This window comes from Pseudophryne corroboree, chromosome 4, assembly GCF_028390025.1.
Source record: "Pseudophryne corroboree isolate aPseCor3 chromosome 4, aPseCor3.hap2, whole genome shotgun sequence".
Classification (NCBI taxonomy): Eukaryota; Metazoa; Chordata; class Amphibia; order Anura; family Myobatrachidae; genus Pseudophryne; species Pseudophryne corroboree.
The window spans coordinates 324261675-324277686 of NC_086447.1; the positions used below are offsets into that span (position 1 = coordinate 324261675).

The 16012-nt window shown below is 44.6% G+C and overlaps 1 protein-coding gene across 1 annotated transcript in view; it reads right to left on the bottom strand.

Moving 5' to 3' along the window:
• The window catches only part of LOC134909467 (fetuin-B-like), a 30947-nt gene extending 15362 nt beyond the window's left edge, over positions 1-15585 (bottom strand). The window contains exons 1-2 of the mRNA XM_063916357.1: positions 15338-15585; positions 768-894 (exon numbers count right to left, since the gene is read on the bottom strand). Of these exons, the coding sequence (XP_063772427.1) occupies positions 768-894; positions 15338-15547 (337 nt within the window). The 5' untranslated portion in view covers positions 15548-15585. The remainder of the gene's footprint in view (positions 1-767; positions 895-15337) is intronic.
• Positions 15586-16012: the final 427 nt, after the last annotated feature.

Consider the following 16012-nt stretch of genomic DNA (forward strand, 5'->3'; position numbering starts at 1 on the left):
GTGCGAACCCTAACATACACACTTTTATTGATAATAAGGTTACACTGCTGGGTTCCAGCCTGGCAGAGTTTACTGTGTGTGTATAACCTCAGGTTACTCGTACAATGCTGGAGGAGGAGGGATCAGAATAATCCTTCAGTTTTCAAATCTTGATGAATTTTATAATTTCTACGTCCCCATATTAGTGTAGTACACAGGTTCTCAAACTCGGTCCTCAGGACCCCACACAGTGCATGTTTTGTAGGTAACCCAGCAGGTGCACAGGTGTATTAATTACTCACTGACACAATTATTATAATGTACAATTTCACATGCTTATTTGTAGTTTTAAGGGTTGCATATGATATGTTGAAGTCATAATGTTGTCATTCATCAAGTAGAGAGTAATGAAATGTTGAAATGTTAGAATGTCGACATATTGTTCCTGGTGGCCCAGTAGTGACTTACCTACTTCCAATGGCTGCAGTGGCTCCAGCGACGTTTTCTGGGTCCCAGAGGTCATGTGACTGTGACTTCCAGGTCAATCCTCTGGGGTTCGGATGAATATTTTCCTGTTATCCCTAACCCTAAAACATACTCCTAACCTTAACCCTCCCTCTAGTGCCTTACCCTGACTCTCCTGCTCATGGCCAGTCCCTAAGGTTGACATTATGAGAATGTTGACATTTCACCTGTTGACATTCTGAGAATGTCGGCATGTTGATGTCGGCATTATGAATGTTGGCATTGTTACTGTAGACCTTTTGACTATATTTCAAGTTAAATACTTGCCTGTTCATGGAAAGGGATATCGATGCTACACTCTTTCCATGTCTTCCCACTCACAACAGAGCAATCTGTTTCAATGACTGAAAAGTCTATGTAGTAGATGTTGCCGTCAGGAATTTTTGATGACTGAGAAAACAAAAATGCAAAATGAATAAAGGAGGTTACAGTATCATTGATTGTTTAGCTGAACATGAGAGTAGGTCAGGATCTATGTGACACTTTACTCTAAATATTTACATATTCACAGAGGCAAATGCAGGATTTGCTGCAAAATATATATACAATATATATATATATATATATATATATTTATTTCTCTGACGTCCTAGTGGATGCTGGGACTCCGTCAGGACCATGGGGAATAGCGGCTCCGCAGGAGACAGGGCACAAAATTTAAAAGTTTGACCACTAGGTGGTGTGTACTGGCTCCTCCCCCTATGACCCTCCTCCAAGCCTCAGTTAGGTTTTTGTGCCCGTCCGAGCAGGGTGCAATCTAGGTGGCTCTCCTAAAGAGCTGCTTAGAAAAAGTTTGTTAGGTTTTTTATTTTCAGTGAGTCCTGCTGGCAACAGGCTCACTGCAACGAGGGACTTAGGGGAGAAGAAGTGAACTCACCTGCGTGCAGGATGGATTTGCTTCTTAGGCTACTGGACACTAGCTCCAGAGGGACGATCACAGGTACAGCCTGGATGGGTCACCGGAGCCGCGCCGCCGACCCCCTTGCAGATGCCGAATAGAGAAGAGGTCCAGAAACCGGCGGCAGAAGACGTCTCAGTCTTCATGAGGTAGCGCACAGCACTGCAGCTGTGCGCCATTGCTCTCCGCACACTTCACACCAGCGGTCACTGAGGGTGCTGGGCGCTGGGGGGGGCGCCCTGGGCAGCAATGTAATATACCTATTCTGGCTAAAATATATCACATATAGCCCCTGGGGCTATATGGATGTATTTAACCCCTGCCAGGTTCCAAAAAAACCGGGAGAAGAAGCCCGCCGAAAAGGGGGTGGGGCCTATTCTCCTCAGCACACAGCGCCATTTTCCTGCCCAGCTCCGCTGCGAGGAAGGCTCCCAGGACTCTCCCCTGCACTGCACTACAGAAACAGGGTAAAAACAGAGAGGGGGGGCACTTATTGGCGATATTTATAATATTTGAGCTGCTATAAAGGGAACACACTTATTAAGGTTGTCCCTATATATATTTATAGCGCTTGGGTGTGTGCTGGCAAACTCTCCCTCTGTCTCCCCAAAGGGCTAGTGGGGTCCTGTCTTCTATCAGAGCATTCCCTGTGTGTCTGCTGTGTGTCGGTACGTGTGTGTCGACATGTATGAGGACGATGTTGGCGTGGAGGCGGAGCAATTGCCTGTAATGGTGATGTCACCCCCTAGGGAGTCGACACCAGAATGGATGGCTTTGTTTATGGAATTACGGGATAGTGTCAGCACGCTACAAAAGTCGGTTGACGACATGAGACAGCCGGCAAACCAGTTAGTACCTGTCCAGGCGTCTCAGACACCGTCAGGGGCTGTAAAACGCCCTTTACCTCAGTCGGTCGACACAGACCCAGACACTGACACTGAATCCAGTGTCGACGGTGAAGAAACAAACGTATTTTCCAGTAGGGCCACACGTTATATGATCACGGCAATGAAGGAGGCTTTGCATATCTCTGATACTGCAAGTACCACAAAAAGGGGTATTATGTGGGGTGTGAAAAAACTACCGATAGTTTTTCCTGAATCAGAGGAACTGAATGAAGTGTGTGATGAAGCGTGGGTTACCCCAGATAGAAAACTGCTAATTTCAAAGAAGTTATTGGCATTATACCCTTTCCCGCCAGAGGTTAGGGCGCGCTGGGAAACACCTCCTAGGGTGGATAAGGCGCTCACACGCTTATCAAAGCAAGTGGCGTTACCGTCTCCTGATACGGCCGCCCTCAAGGATCCAGCTGATAGGAAGCTGGAGAATACATTAAAAAGTATATACACACATACGGGTGTTATACTGAGACCAGCAATCGCCTCAGCCTGGATGTGCAGTGCTGGCGTGGCTTGGTCGGAGTCACTGTCTGAAAATATTGATACCCTGGATAGGGACAGTATTTTACTGACTATAGAGCAGTTAAAGGATGCATTTCTTTATATGCGAGATGCACAGAGAGATATTTGCACTCTGGCATCAAGAGTAAGTGCGATGTCCATATCTGCCAGAAGAAGTTTATGGACGCGCCAGTGGTCAGGTGATGCGGATTCCAAACGACATATGGAAGTATTGCCGTATAAGGGGGAGGAATTATTTGGGGTCGGTCTATCGGATCTGGTGGCCACGGCAACGGCCGGAAAATCCACCTTTTTACCCCAGGTCACCTCCCAGCAGAAAAAGCCGCAGGCTTTTCAGCCGCAGTCCTTTCGTTCCTATAAGAACAAACGAGCAAAAGGACATTCCTATTTGCCCCGAGGCAAAGGAAAGTAAGAGACTGCAACAAGCAACTCCTTCCCAGGAGCAGAAGCCCTCCCCGGCTTCTACAAAGGCGTCAGAATGACGCTGGGACCTTACAAGCAGACTCAGGGGCGGTGGGGGGTCGCCTCAAACATTTCAGCGCACAGTGGGCTCACTCGCAGGTGGACCCCTGGATCCTGCAGGTAGTATCTCAGGGTTACAGGTTGGAATTCGAGAAGTCCCCTCCTCGCCGTTTCCTAAAGTCTGCTTTGCCAACGTCTCCCTCCGACAGGGCGACGGTATTGGAGGCCATTCACAAGCTGTATTCTCAGCAGGTGATAGTCAAGGTACCCCTCCTACACCAAGGGTACCTCAGGTTAGTGGTCCAAAACTGTCATTATCAGTTTCAGACGCTGCCGTTTGGATTGTCCACGGCACCCCGGGTCTTTACCAAGGTAATGGCCGAAATGATGATCCTTCTTCGAAGAGAAGGCGTCTTAATTATCCCTTACTTGGACGATCTCCTGATAAGGGCAAGATCCAGAGAACAGCTGGAGGTCGGAGTAGCACTAACCCAAGTAGTGCTCCAACAACACGGGTGGATTCTGAATTTTCCAAAATCCCAACTGATCCCGACGACACGTCTGTTGTTCCTAGGGATGATTCTGGACACTGTTCAGAAAAAGGTATTTCTTCCGGATGAGAAAGCCAGGGAGTTATCCGATCTAGTCAGGAACCTCCTAAAACCAGGAAAAGTATCTGTGCATCAATGCACAAGAGTCCTGGGAAAAATGGTAGCTTCTTACGAAGCGATTCCATTCGGCAGATTCCATGCACGAACTTTTCAGTGGGATCTGCTGGACAAATGGTCCGGATCGCATCTGCAGATGCATCAGCGGATAAAATTGTCCACAAGGACAAGAGTGTCTCTGCTATGGTGGTTGCAGAGTGCTCATCTGTTAGAGGGCCGCAGATTCGGCATACAGAACTGGGTCCTAGTGACCACGGATGCCAGCCTGAGAGGCTGGGGAGCGGTCACACAGGGAAGAAACTTCCAGGGCGTGTGGTCAAGCCTGGAGACGTCTCTTCACATAAATATACTGGAGCTAAGAGCAATCTACAATGCTCTAAGCCTGGCAAAACCTCTGCTTCAGGGTCAGCCGGTGTTGATTCAGTCGGACAACATCACGGCAGTCGCCCACGTAAACAGACAGGGCGACACAAGAAGCAGGAGGGCAATGGCAGAAGCTGCAAGGATTCTCCGCTGGGCAGAAAATCATGTGTTAGCACTGTCAGCTGTGTTCATCCCGGGAGTGGACAACTGGGAAGCAGACTTCCTCAGCAGACACGATCTGCACCCGGGAGAGTGGGGACTTCATCCAGAAGTCTTCCACATGATTGTGGTCCATTGGGAAAGACCAATGGTGGACATGATGGCGTCCCGCCTCAACAAAAAACTGGACAGGTATTGCGCCAGGTCAAGAGACCCTCAGGCAATAGCTGTAGACGCTCTGGTAACACCATGGGTGTACCAGTCAGTGTATGTGTTTCCTCCTCTGCCTCTCATACCAAAAGTACTGAGAATTATACGGCAAAAGGGGAGTAAGAACGATACTCGTGGCTCCGGATTGGCCAAGAAGAACTTGGTACCCGGAACTTCAGGAGATGCTCACGGAAGATCCGTGGCCTCTACCTCTAAGACGGGACCTGCTTCAGCAGGGACCGTGTCTATTCCAAGACTTACCGCGGCTGCGTTTGACGGCATGGCGGTTGAACGCCGAATCCTAAGGGAAAAAGGCATTCCGGAAGAGGTCATCCCTACCCTGGTAAAAGCCAGGAAGGAGGTGACTGCACAACATTATCACCGCATTTGGAGAAAATATGTTGCGTGGTGTGAGGCCAGGAAGGCCCCGATGGAGGAATTTCAACTGGGTCGATTCCTACATTTCCTGCAAACAGGATTGTCTATGGGCCTCAAATTAGGGTCCATTAAGGTTCAAATTTCGGCCCTGTCGATTTTCTTCCAGAGAGAATTGGCTTCAGTTCCTGAAGTCCAGACTTTTGTAAAAGGAGTACTACATATACAGCCCCCGGTTGTGCCCCCAGTGGCACCGTGGGATCTTAATGTAGTTTTGGATTTTCTCAAATCCCATTGGTTTGAGCCACTCAAATCGGTGGATTTGAAATATCTTACATGGAAAGTAACCATGCTACTGGCCCTGGCTTCAGCCAGGAGAGTGTCAGAATTGGCGGCTTTATCGTATAAAAGCCCATATCTGATTTTCCATTCGGACAGGGCAGAACTGCGGACGCGTCCTCACTTTCTGCCTAAGGTGGTTTCAGCGTTTCACCTGAACCAGCCTATTGTGGTGCCTGCGGCTACTAGCGATTTGGAGGATTCCAAGTTGCTGGACGTTGTCAGAGCATTGAAAATATATATATTTCAAGGACGGCTGGAGTCAGAAAATCTGACTCGCTGTTTATACTGTATGCACCCAACAAGCTAGGTGCTCCTGCTTCTAAGCAGACGATTGCTCGTTGGATTTGTAGCACAATTCAACTAGCACATTCTGTGGCAGGCCTGCCACAGCCTAAATCTGTCAAGGCCCATTCCACAAGGAAGGTGGGCTCATCTTGGGCGGCTGCCCGAGGGGTCTCGGCATTACAACTCTGCCGAGCAGCTACGTGGTCAGGGGAGAACACGTTTGTAAAATTCTACAAATTTGATACCCTGGCTAAGGAGGACCTGGAGTTCTCTCATTCGGTGCTGCAGAGTCATCCGCACTCTCCCGCCCGTTTGGGAGCTTTGGTATAATCCCCATGGTCCTGACGGAGTCCCAGCATCCACTAGGACGTCAGAGAAAATAAGATTTTACTTACCGATAAATCTATTTCTCGTAGTCCGTAGTGGATGCTGGGCGCCCATCCCAAGTGCGGATTGTCTGCAATACTTGTACATAGTTATTGTTACAAAAAAATCGGGTTGTTATTGTTGTGAGCCGTCTGTTCAGAGGCTCCTACGTTTGTCATACTGTTAACTGGGTTCAGATCACAAGTTGTACGGTGTGATTGGTGTGGCTGGTATGAGTCTTACCCGGGATTCAAAATCCTTCCTTATTGTGTACGCTCGTTCGGGCACAGTATCCTAACTGAGGCTTGGAGGAGGGTCATAGGGGGAGGAACCAGTACACACCACCTAGTGGTCAAACTTTTAAATTTTGTGCCCTGTCTCCTGCGGAGCCGCTATTCCCCATGGTCCTGACGGAGTCCCAGCATCCACTACGGACTACGAGAAATAGATTTATCGGTAAGTAAAATCTTATTATATATATATATATATATATATATACACTATATATATATATATATATACATACACACACACACACACACACACACACACACACACACACACACACACACACACACACACACACGTATATTTATAGCACACTTACATTTACTTTTAGAACACTCCAAGGTAAGAATCTGAACAGTAAACCCCCTACTGTATAGCATATTCATACACTTAACTTGTGATCTATCAATAATAGTGGGCTTTGTGTTATCATTGTTACAGTATATCCCCTTCCCCTTTAACCACTTGGCTGGCATGGTCATATCAGATACGGCCACACCAGGGTGGACTTTCTCTGACATGGTCGTATCTGATGCAATTAGTCAGAAAGCCCAATTAGCAGCTGCAGGAAGAGAATCTTCCTGTAGCCGCCACTCTCCATAGGGACCTCACACAGAGCTGGTCCTAGGCATAGGCAAACTAGGCAAATGCCATGGGCAATTCGTATGCCTAGGGGCACCAGCAGCTTCTGCTGATTAAAATGATATCTGGCATGCCTATATTCTGTGTGTAGCATTTCATATGCAGATACAGCCACACTCGCACACAGTATATAGGCATGCCACATAGCATTTTAATCAGCAAAAGCTGCTTGTGCATCCTAGCACATAGCAATGCAAATACTGTAAGATGCATTTTCATGAAAGAAAGGCGCCAGACGTTAGCAGAGCTGCCAGCTTACTCACGCCAGGCATCTCCTGCTGCATGGTGTATTGAGGCAAGATTTATGAGGACACATCTGTATCCAAGCAGAGGCAGAGGTCACAGTGTTAGCGGCAATGTGAGTGCTGTGTACAGGTGGGTTGGTTGTGCAATAGTGTTCAGCACATGTGTAAGGGGCACTGTGTGTGTAATTATGTGTATAAGGGCATTAATAATGTGCAGCATATGTGTAAGGGGTACTATGTGTGTCATTATGTGTATAAGGGCACTAATAATGTGTAGCATATGTGTAAGGGACCTTAAGTGTGTCATTATGTGTATAAGGGCATGAATAATGTGCACCAAATGTGTAAGGGGAATTATGTGTGTCATATGTATAAATGCATTAATAATGTGCAGCATATGTGTATGGGGCATTATGTGTGTCATGTGTATAAGGGCACTAATAATGTGCAGCATATGTGTACGGGACATTATTTGTGTCATTAAGTGTATAAGGGCACTAATAATGTGCGGCATATGTGTAAGGGATATTATGTGTAAAAGGGCATTAATAAAGGTTAACATAATGTGTAAGTGCACTATGTTTATAAGGACATTAATAATGTGTGTCATATGTGTAAGGGGCATTACTGTGTGGTAGTATGTGTATAAAGGCATTACTAATATGTGGCATTATGTGTATAAGGTGCTCTACTGTGTGGCGTTACATATAGAAAGGGCACTATTGTGTGGTCTAATGTGAATAAAGAGCAATATGGTATGATGTAATGTGAATAAGGAGCAATTCAGTGTGATGTAATGTGAATAAGGGGCACTACTGTGAGGAGTAACGTGAATTAGGGACACTATCGCATGATATAATGTGAATATAGTTGCAGTACTGTGTGGTGTAATTTCAATTGGGGGTATTATTGTATGGCCATGCCCCTTGCCAGCAAAACACACCCCTTTTTGGGCTGTGCTCCGAATGTGCTCACTGTTCCTATTTAAAATATAGGGGGTAGGAACACACAAATAAGGACTGCAATGGGTGAGGGGTGATGGTGCTGGGAAAGGGGTGCAGGGTCAGAGGCAGAATTAGCGACGGTGCTAGGGGGCACCAGCCAAAATCTTGCCTAGGGCATCATATTGATTAGGGCCGGCTCTGAACTCACAGTCTCTCTACTTCCTGATTCCCTACCCTTTGTGCCTGCCATGGTGCCGATCACTGCTGATCGGGCAGCCCGGCAACACCCTCGCCCCCACCACTGCAGACATTAGCAGCCGCTAAGGAATGTTAAAATGCAGCCCCTTGGAGAGAGAAGCAGGCACCAAAAATGCAAAGTCACGATAGTCGCAATGTTCCAACCATCGATGATCGTGATGTTCCGACCACTGATGTTTGTACCAATGTTTTTAAAAAATTTGCTTTTTTTTAAAGATAAAATAATATTTTTTTAAAATAAAATCATATTGAATATATTTGAAATAGGTATACCAAACCTAATTCTGTCAGTCCCTCCATTGGTTACCTGTATTCTACCGTATTCAATATAAAATACTTTTACTCACACACAAGGCCATTAACCAAATTACACCAAAGTACAACTAATCGCGTATCTCAAAATCAAAATATCTCCCAACCCGACCTCTTCGCTCTTCACAAGACCTGCGTCTCTCGTCCACACTCATTACTCGCTCCCACTCATGATTGCAGGACTTTCATTGGGCTGCACCCACTCTGTGGCATGCCCTACCACGCACAATAAGACTCTCCTCTAGTCTCCAAACCTTCAAGCGTTCTCTGAAAACTCACCTCTTTAGTCAAGCATATCAAATTCCCAAACCTCCCACATAACTTTCATAAACCTTCCTATCAAATTGCATCCACTCTGCACAGTCCACACATATCCTCACATGTCTTTTCATTCTTCACTCTCCAGTCCTCTCGACCTCGGTTCATTATTGCTGCAAATGTTATATCCTGACAATTACAACTAACTAGTGTTACCAGACATCCTAAGCAGAAGAAAATAACTCCAAATGTTAGGTGTCTGACTGCGGTATATGAGGTTGAGAGTTAAAATCAAGTGTAAAGCATGCTTAGAAAATAGAATGTGTATTTTAAACACAGGGGAAAGTAACTGAAGGTGCCCATATCTTGTGAATGGTTGCAGGAGTGAATCAATTCAGCCAGTCTGCCCTGCCCCCAATACAGCAGTAGCACAGTACATCGGCCATCATAGCAATTGGTTGGTTTTGTCTTTTAAATGTTTGCCAATTAAAACATCGGCCACACTTGCGGGGATCTCGATGATGTCTGCAAATTGCAATCTTTTAGATTCCCCCAACTCAGTAATAATATGTAAATTTCTCAAATTTACTCAGAACAACCCTACTTTATTATGCTGTTGTCTGTATAATAATCCTGCAAAGCTTGCCCTGTGGCTAACACACTCAGTAGGCGTCAGAGGGGTCAAAGTTGAGACCAAGCAGCTGAGATGACCAAACGTCTAACCATCTTTCTGGAATGATTCTGCTTAAACAGAACTAGAAGGACACTGTCTGCCTACTTCTATTGTAAAAGAAAAAAAAAAGAACAAATTAATTTACAAAAACAAAATCTATCATCAATCTATATTACCACTTTCGGCCACTCAATCATCTGCTGTACCCCACTAATGTAACAAATTATTTTATCTGCCCACAAATTATAACATGCAATGTGCGGAGCTGTCATCAGGCAAATCTTTCTTACGTACATATATATATATATAGAGAGAGAGAGAGAGAGAGAGAGAGAGAGAGAGAGAGAGAGAGAACAAAAGAAAATCTGGCACTCCCTGGGAACTTTAAGTCAAAATAAACATGTATTATAAGAAATACAGTACATCGTTAATCCATTACAGAGCCCACCGCTGTTTCAGGGCCGGACCAGCACTTTTATCAAGGTCATAGGCAAATGCAGGGGGGGTTTCTGGCTGCCCGGAAACCCCCCTTCTCTTGGCAAGTGCCTCAGAGCAATGGTATATAATATGTTTACAAGAGCTGCAGCCACATTTTGCAGTTTAAGGGACAGAGCGGAGCTGCTGCACTTGCCCAGTGATAGCAGCTTTTTCTACCAAGTTTTCTGTGTCTGTGGATCTGAGTCCTCAATCAGTGCACTGGACCAGAGAGCAGCTACTAGGAAGAAGAGACAGGAGCCTTACCATGAGGCAGGATAATGTGTGCTTAGAAAGTGCAGTACTGGTTCTATTATGTTTTTATATTCATTTACTATGGTATATTTAACCTTTTCCTGGCCACTTATTTATATTATATAAATGTTTGATACAGCCTATACTAGAGACCAGCTATAGTGTAAAATATTAATACTGTATTCCATACAGTATCCAGTATATAAAAAGACCAATGTTTACATTAATGTCCAGGGTCGTTGCTAGGTTCTTCTGCTGCCCCCTAGACTCCCGCACTTGCTCCAATGTTCCACATAGTGCGAGATTGTAGACTTCATTTGGAAACCCCCCTCTAGAAATCCTGCGTTTGCCAATGAAGGTGGCAACCTAACGACACACTTGCTATTTACTAACTTTACCGCAGAGGGCACCCAGGATTTATAATTTCATCAGGAGAGTGCCAGTTCATCCACCTGCTTATATATATATATATATATATATATATATATAATAGAAAACACGGTATGGCACTCCCAATGAATAAAGGTATAATTTGCTCCGGTGCCCTGCGTCAGTCACAGCTGAGAGATAGAATCACAAAATCGCTGGCACTCAAAGAGACTCATAAAGAAAACACAACTGCTATAGCTTTCAGTCAACGTTTCAGGGCTATGCCCTTTTATCAAGACCTACTATACATACAAAAAAGAAAACATTTATACATTACCAGTGACCCCTCGTGTACAGACAACCGCCGCTCTCCGGGAGACCCGCTGACGTCATGGGCGCGCGCCGGCGACCCGGCGTCTCCAGGGGGCGTGGTGAAGACAATTGTGTGACCCGTAACCATGGGGACAAGTGTAAGGGTACTGGAAGGGAACAAATAAAGCAGCCAAATGTAAAAGGAGAGCACAGTATGAGTCAAGAGGCAGTGTAATCAATCTGATAAAGCGGAAATGGCAATAAACAGAGGTTAGACTGTGCAGAATAAAATACAGACATGAACATACGAATATAGAATATGCTGATGCCACAAGCCCTGATATACTAGCCAGATATAAAATGATAACTAGCATAAATGAATCTATTAATAAACGCATAGAGACTGATAATGCAACAAATACACTAACAAAAGGGCTATGCATTGAGGACTATGAAACAAATGACACAGACTAATAGCTCATAAGAAACATGTATAAGATAGCATATCATTCAAACCAAACGGTTTGACCGTTTGGAGGGTATGTATCCAACGGGCTTCCCTTTGCAATAGAAGACGACCGTGGTTGCCACCCCTAGGGTTGTCAGGAACTCCATCTATTATCTTGTAGCGGATAGAAGCAAGGTTATGTTGAAATTCTTTAAAATGACGGGCAACGGGTTGGTCAGACCCGCGTCCTTCCAATGCAGCCCGAATGCTGGAGCGATGTAAGGCAATTCGCTCTTTAAATTGTCGTATTGTCTTGCCTATGTACAGGAGCCCACATGGGCATTTGATGTAATATATGACATATCGACTGGAACAGGTGAATGATTGAGTAATGCTGAACCTTTTACCAGATCTAGGATGGTAAAAAGAATCGCCAGTTTCCAGACTGCTGCAAGTAGTGCAACCCAAGCACTTGTAGTTGCCGGCTTTGCGTGAAAGAAAGTGCATTGGCACTGTAGGTTTCATCCTTGTGATGTCATTATGTACCACAATGTCCTTAATGTTTTTTCCTCTACGGAATGACGGTAAGATCCGTGATTTGGCTAGTCTTGGCAGCTGTTTATCATGTGATAGAATAGGCCATAACCGTTTTGCCGTTTTCATAGCTGTAGCGCTAAAGGTAGAGAAATCTTGTGGCCAAGGGATCCGACCCTGTTGCTGCTCTTTGGTCGTAGTTTGTAGAAGGTTCATACGATCCAGTGACAGTGCTCTCTCCTTAGCTTTCTTTAAGTGATGCCATTTATACCCTCTATTGAGGAATTTGCGCGAGATTTGGTCGATGTGAAAAATGGCATCTGTGCGGTCACTACAGATTCGTAGGATTCTGATGAATTGGGAATACGGCAAGCCCCACTTTAGTGCTGGAGGGTGGAAGCTGGCTGCATGCAGCGAGGTGTTTCTGTCCGTAGGTTTTACGAATAAAGAGGTATGGAGCCTGTGTGCCTCATCCTGTGTGATCAGGACATCGAGGTAATTGATTTGTTCAAAGCTGGTAGTAAAGGTAAATTTAATGGATACGTCCATTGTGGTAATGTCATGCATAGCCTTCGTAAAGTTATCCTCAGTGTCAGCCCAAAGTATGAAGATGTCGTCGATATAACGAAAATAGGCCTTAATTTTGTGTGCTACAGCCGGGTTTGATAAAAACAGATCTTGTTCCACTTTGCACATAAATAGGTTGGCTAGGCTCGGAGCCAGAAACACCTCGCTGCATGCAGCCAGCTTCCACCCTCCAGCACTAAAGTGGGGCTTGCCGTATTCCCAATTCATCAGAATCCTACGAATCTGTAGTGACCGCACAGATGCCAGTTTTCACATCGACCAAATCTCGCGCAAATTCCTCAATAGAGGGTATAAATGGCATCACTTAAAGAAAGCTAAGGAGAGAGCACTGTCACTGGATCGTATGAACCTTCTACAAACTACGACCAAAGAGCAGCAACAGGGTCGGATCCCTTGGCCACAAGATTTCTCTACCTTTAGCGCTACAGCTATGAAAACGGCAAAACGGTTATGGCCTATTCTATCACATGATAAACAGCTGCCAAGACTGGCCAAATCACGGATCTTACCGTCATTCCGTAGAGGAAAAAACATTAAGGACATTGTGGTACATAATGACATCACAAGGATGAAACCTACAGTGCCAATGCACTTTCTTTCACGCAAAGCCGGCAACTACAAGTGCTTGGGTTGCACTACTTGCAGCAGTCTGGAAACTGGCGATTCTTTTTACCATCCTAGATCTGGTAAAAGGTTCAGCATTACTCAATCATTCACCTGTTCCAGTCGATATGTCATATATTACATCAAATGCCCATGTGGGCTCCTGTACATAGGCAAGACAATACGACAATTTAAAGAGCGAATTGCCTTACATCGCTCCAGCATTCGGGCTGCATTGGAAGGACGCGGGTCTGACCAACCCGTTGCCCGTCATTTTAAAGAATTTCAACATAACCTTGCTTCTATCCGCTACAAGATAATAGATGGAGTTCCTGACAACCCTAGGGGTGGCAACCGCGGTCGTCTTCTATTGCAAAGGGAAGCCCGTTGGATACATACCCTCCAAACGGTCAAACCGTTTGGTTTGAATGATATGCTATCTTATACATGTTTCTTATGAGCTATTAGTCTGTGTCATTTGTTTCATAGTCCTCAATGCATAGCCCTTTTGTTAGTGTATTTGTTGCATTATCAGTCTCTATGCGTTTATTAATAGATTCATTTATGCTAGTTATCATTTTATATCTGGCTAGTATATCAGGGCTTGTGGCATCAGCATATTCTATATTCGTATGTTCATGTCTGTATTTTATTCTGCACAGTCTAACCTCTGTTTATTGCCATTTCCGCTTTATCAGATTGATTACACTGCCTCTTGACTCATACTGTGCTCTCCTTTTACATTTGGCTGCTTTATTTGTTCCCTTCCAGTACCCTTACACTTGTCCCCATGGTTACGGGTCACACAATTGTCTTCACCACGCCCCCTGGAGACGCCGGGTCGCCGGCGCGCGCCCATGACGTCAGCGGGTCTCCCGGAGAGCGGCGGTTGTCTGTACACGAGGGGTCACTGGTAATGTATAAATGTTTTCTTTTTTGTATGTATAGTAGGTCTTGATAAAAGGGCATAGCCCTGAAACGTTGACTGAAAGCTATAGCAGTTGTGTTTTCTTTATGAGTCTCTTTGAGTGCCAGCGATTTTGTGATTCTATATATATATATATATATATAAAGCAAAAGGCGATGAAGCAATCAGCGGCACTCAGGGTCTTACGTGATAATCAAGTGTATTAAAATCACTCCATAAATTCCAACGTTTCGGGACACGCAAGTCCCTTTGTCAATATATATATGTGTGCATATATATATATATATATATATATATATATATATATATGAAAATCATAATAGTTATTAATATGTGTTGATAATAGTTCTCTAACACCTTCACATCTCTTCTAACAACTGTACTTTATGAATCAGTGAGTGTCATTGACAATGATGTTTGTAATTACTTCTATTTACAGTATAAAGGAATTGGCAGCTTCAGTAGTCATACTGTATAAACAGTGAATCTCTGCAAACAGCACAAGCAGCAATGGAATCACTATCTAGGAATTTGGGAATAAAAGAACCTGTGATTTATATGGTGGTTTATAAATAAGTTTGGAAGGTAATATAATTATGTTTAGAGCACCTCTTATGCATATACACACACTCACTCAGGGCTGGATTAACAGGGATGGGGGGGGGGGGGCAACATGAGTGGTCATCCTGGGGCTTACACACACAGTGGTCGCTGCAGCCGCCACCAGCAAAGAAAATGGGGATAACGAAGGCGGCTGGTGATGGGCAGGAGAAGCACAATCGCTGGCCGCCGCTATCCATTGGCTTGTTTTACAAGGAAAGTGAACCACTTTCCACAATCTCCTACTGTGGAAAGTGGTTCACCCCCATGAACATCACTGGGCCGGGGAGGCACTGAGCGATTTTCCGCCCAGCGATGTTCACATCATCGCTCTGCATACACACTGGGCAAAAACTCAGGCCTTGTAATGCACAGAAAGATATTGATTCACTGCAGGCAAAGGTGCACAACATAAATGGAAGTGGATTACTACAAAGGTCCCTACAAGCTAGCACAGGATCACCTGCTTATTTTCCTTTAAGTCTAGGATAATAAAATACAATGTGACATATTTGTTATTGCATGATGTCATTGCCATAGGATTGTCACTCACCTCTCGCTGATAAGCAGAATTAATTCGGAATGGCCTTAGCACAAATCCCTCATCCCGGCGCTCATTTATCAAGTCCGCTGCTATCTCTGTCTGTAGCTGGGTTTCATTGCAGTTTAGTGGGGTTAGCTTGGGTGGCGGAGGGGGGCTGGTGGCAGAACATAGTGACACCAGCACACACAAGGCCAGCACATAAACCGGCTCCATTTTCATGGAACAGTTCAGAGGATTTTATCTGACACGTTTACTCCAAATGCACCATATTATATAGCCCTTAATTATGTACTTGTCTGTCTCTCCTTGACCTCATTCTTGCAGAACTACAAATAAAAGGTTAATGATTAGAAGATACAAATAGAATAGAGGGCAGGTCATTGTCCTGAATGTAAATTATATTATCTGTGACACAGTGATTTGCTAAATTGCATTCATCCCATACTTATCTACTATTTAAGCATATAGGGGGTAAACCTAAATACTACAGTATAATCAGGCAAAAGGTGTGAGAACTGATTTTTATAAAAAAATGAATAAATAAAAAGATCATATTAAAAGCGCATTTTCCGTACGTTTTAAAATGGAAGTAGAGTGACGATAATTTACTTTCTTAATTTTCCAGATCTGTTTATTGACAGGAGAAATAAATAACAATACAAATGTTTTCACCGCTGCGGAGTA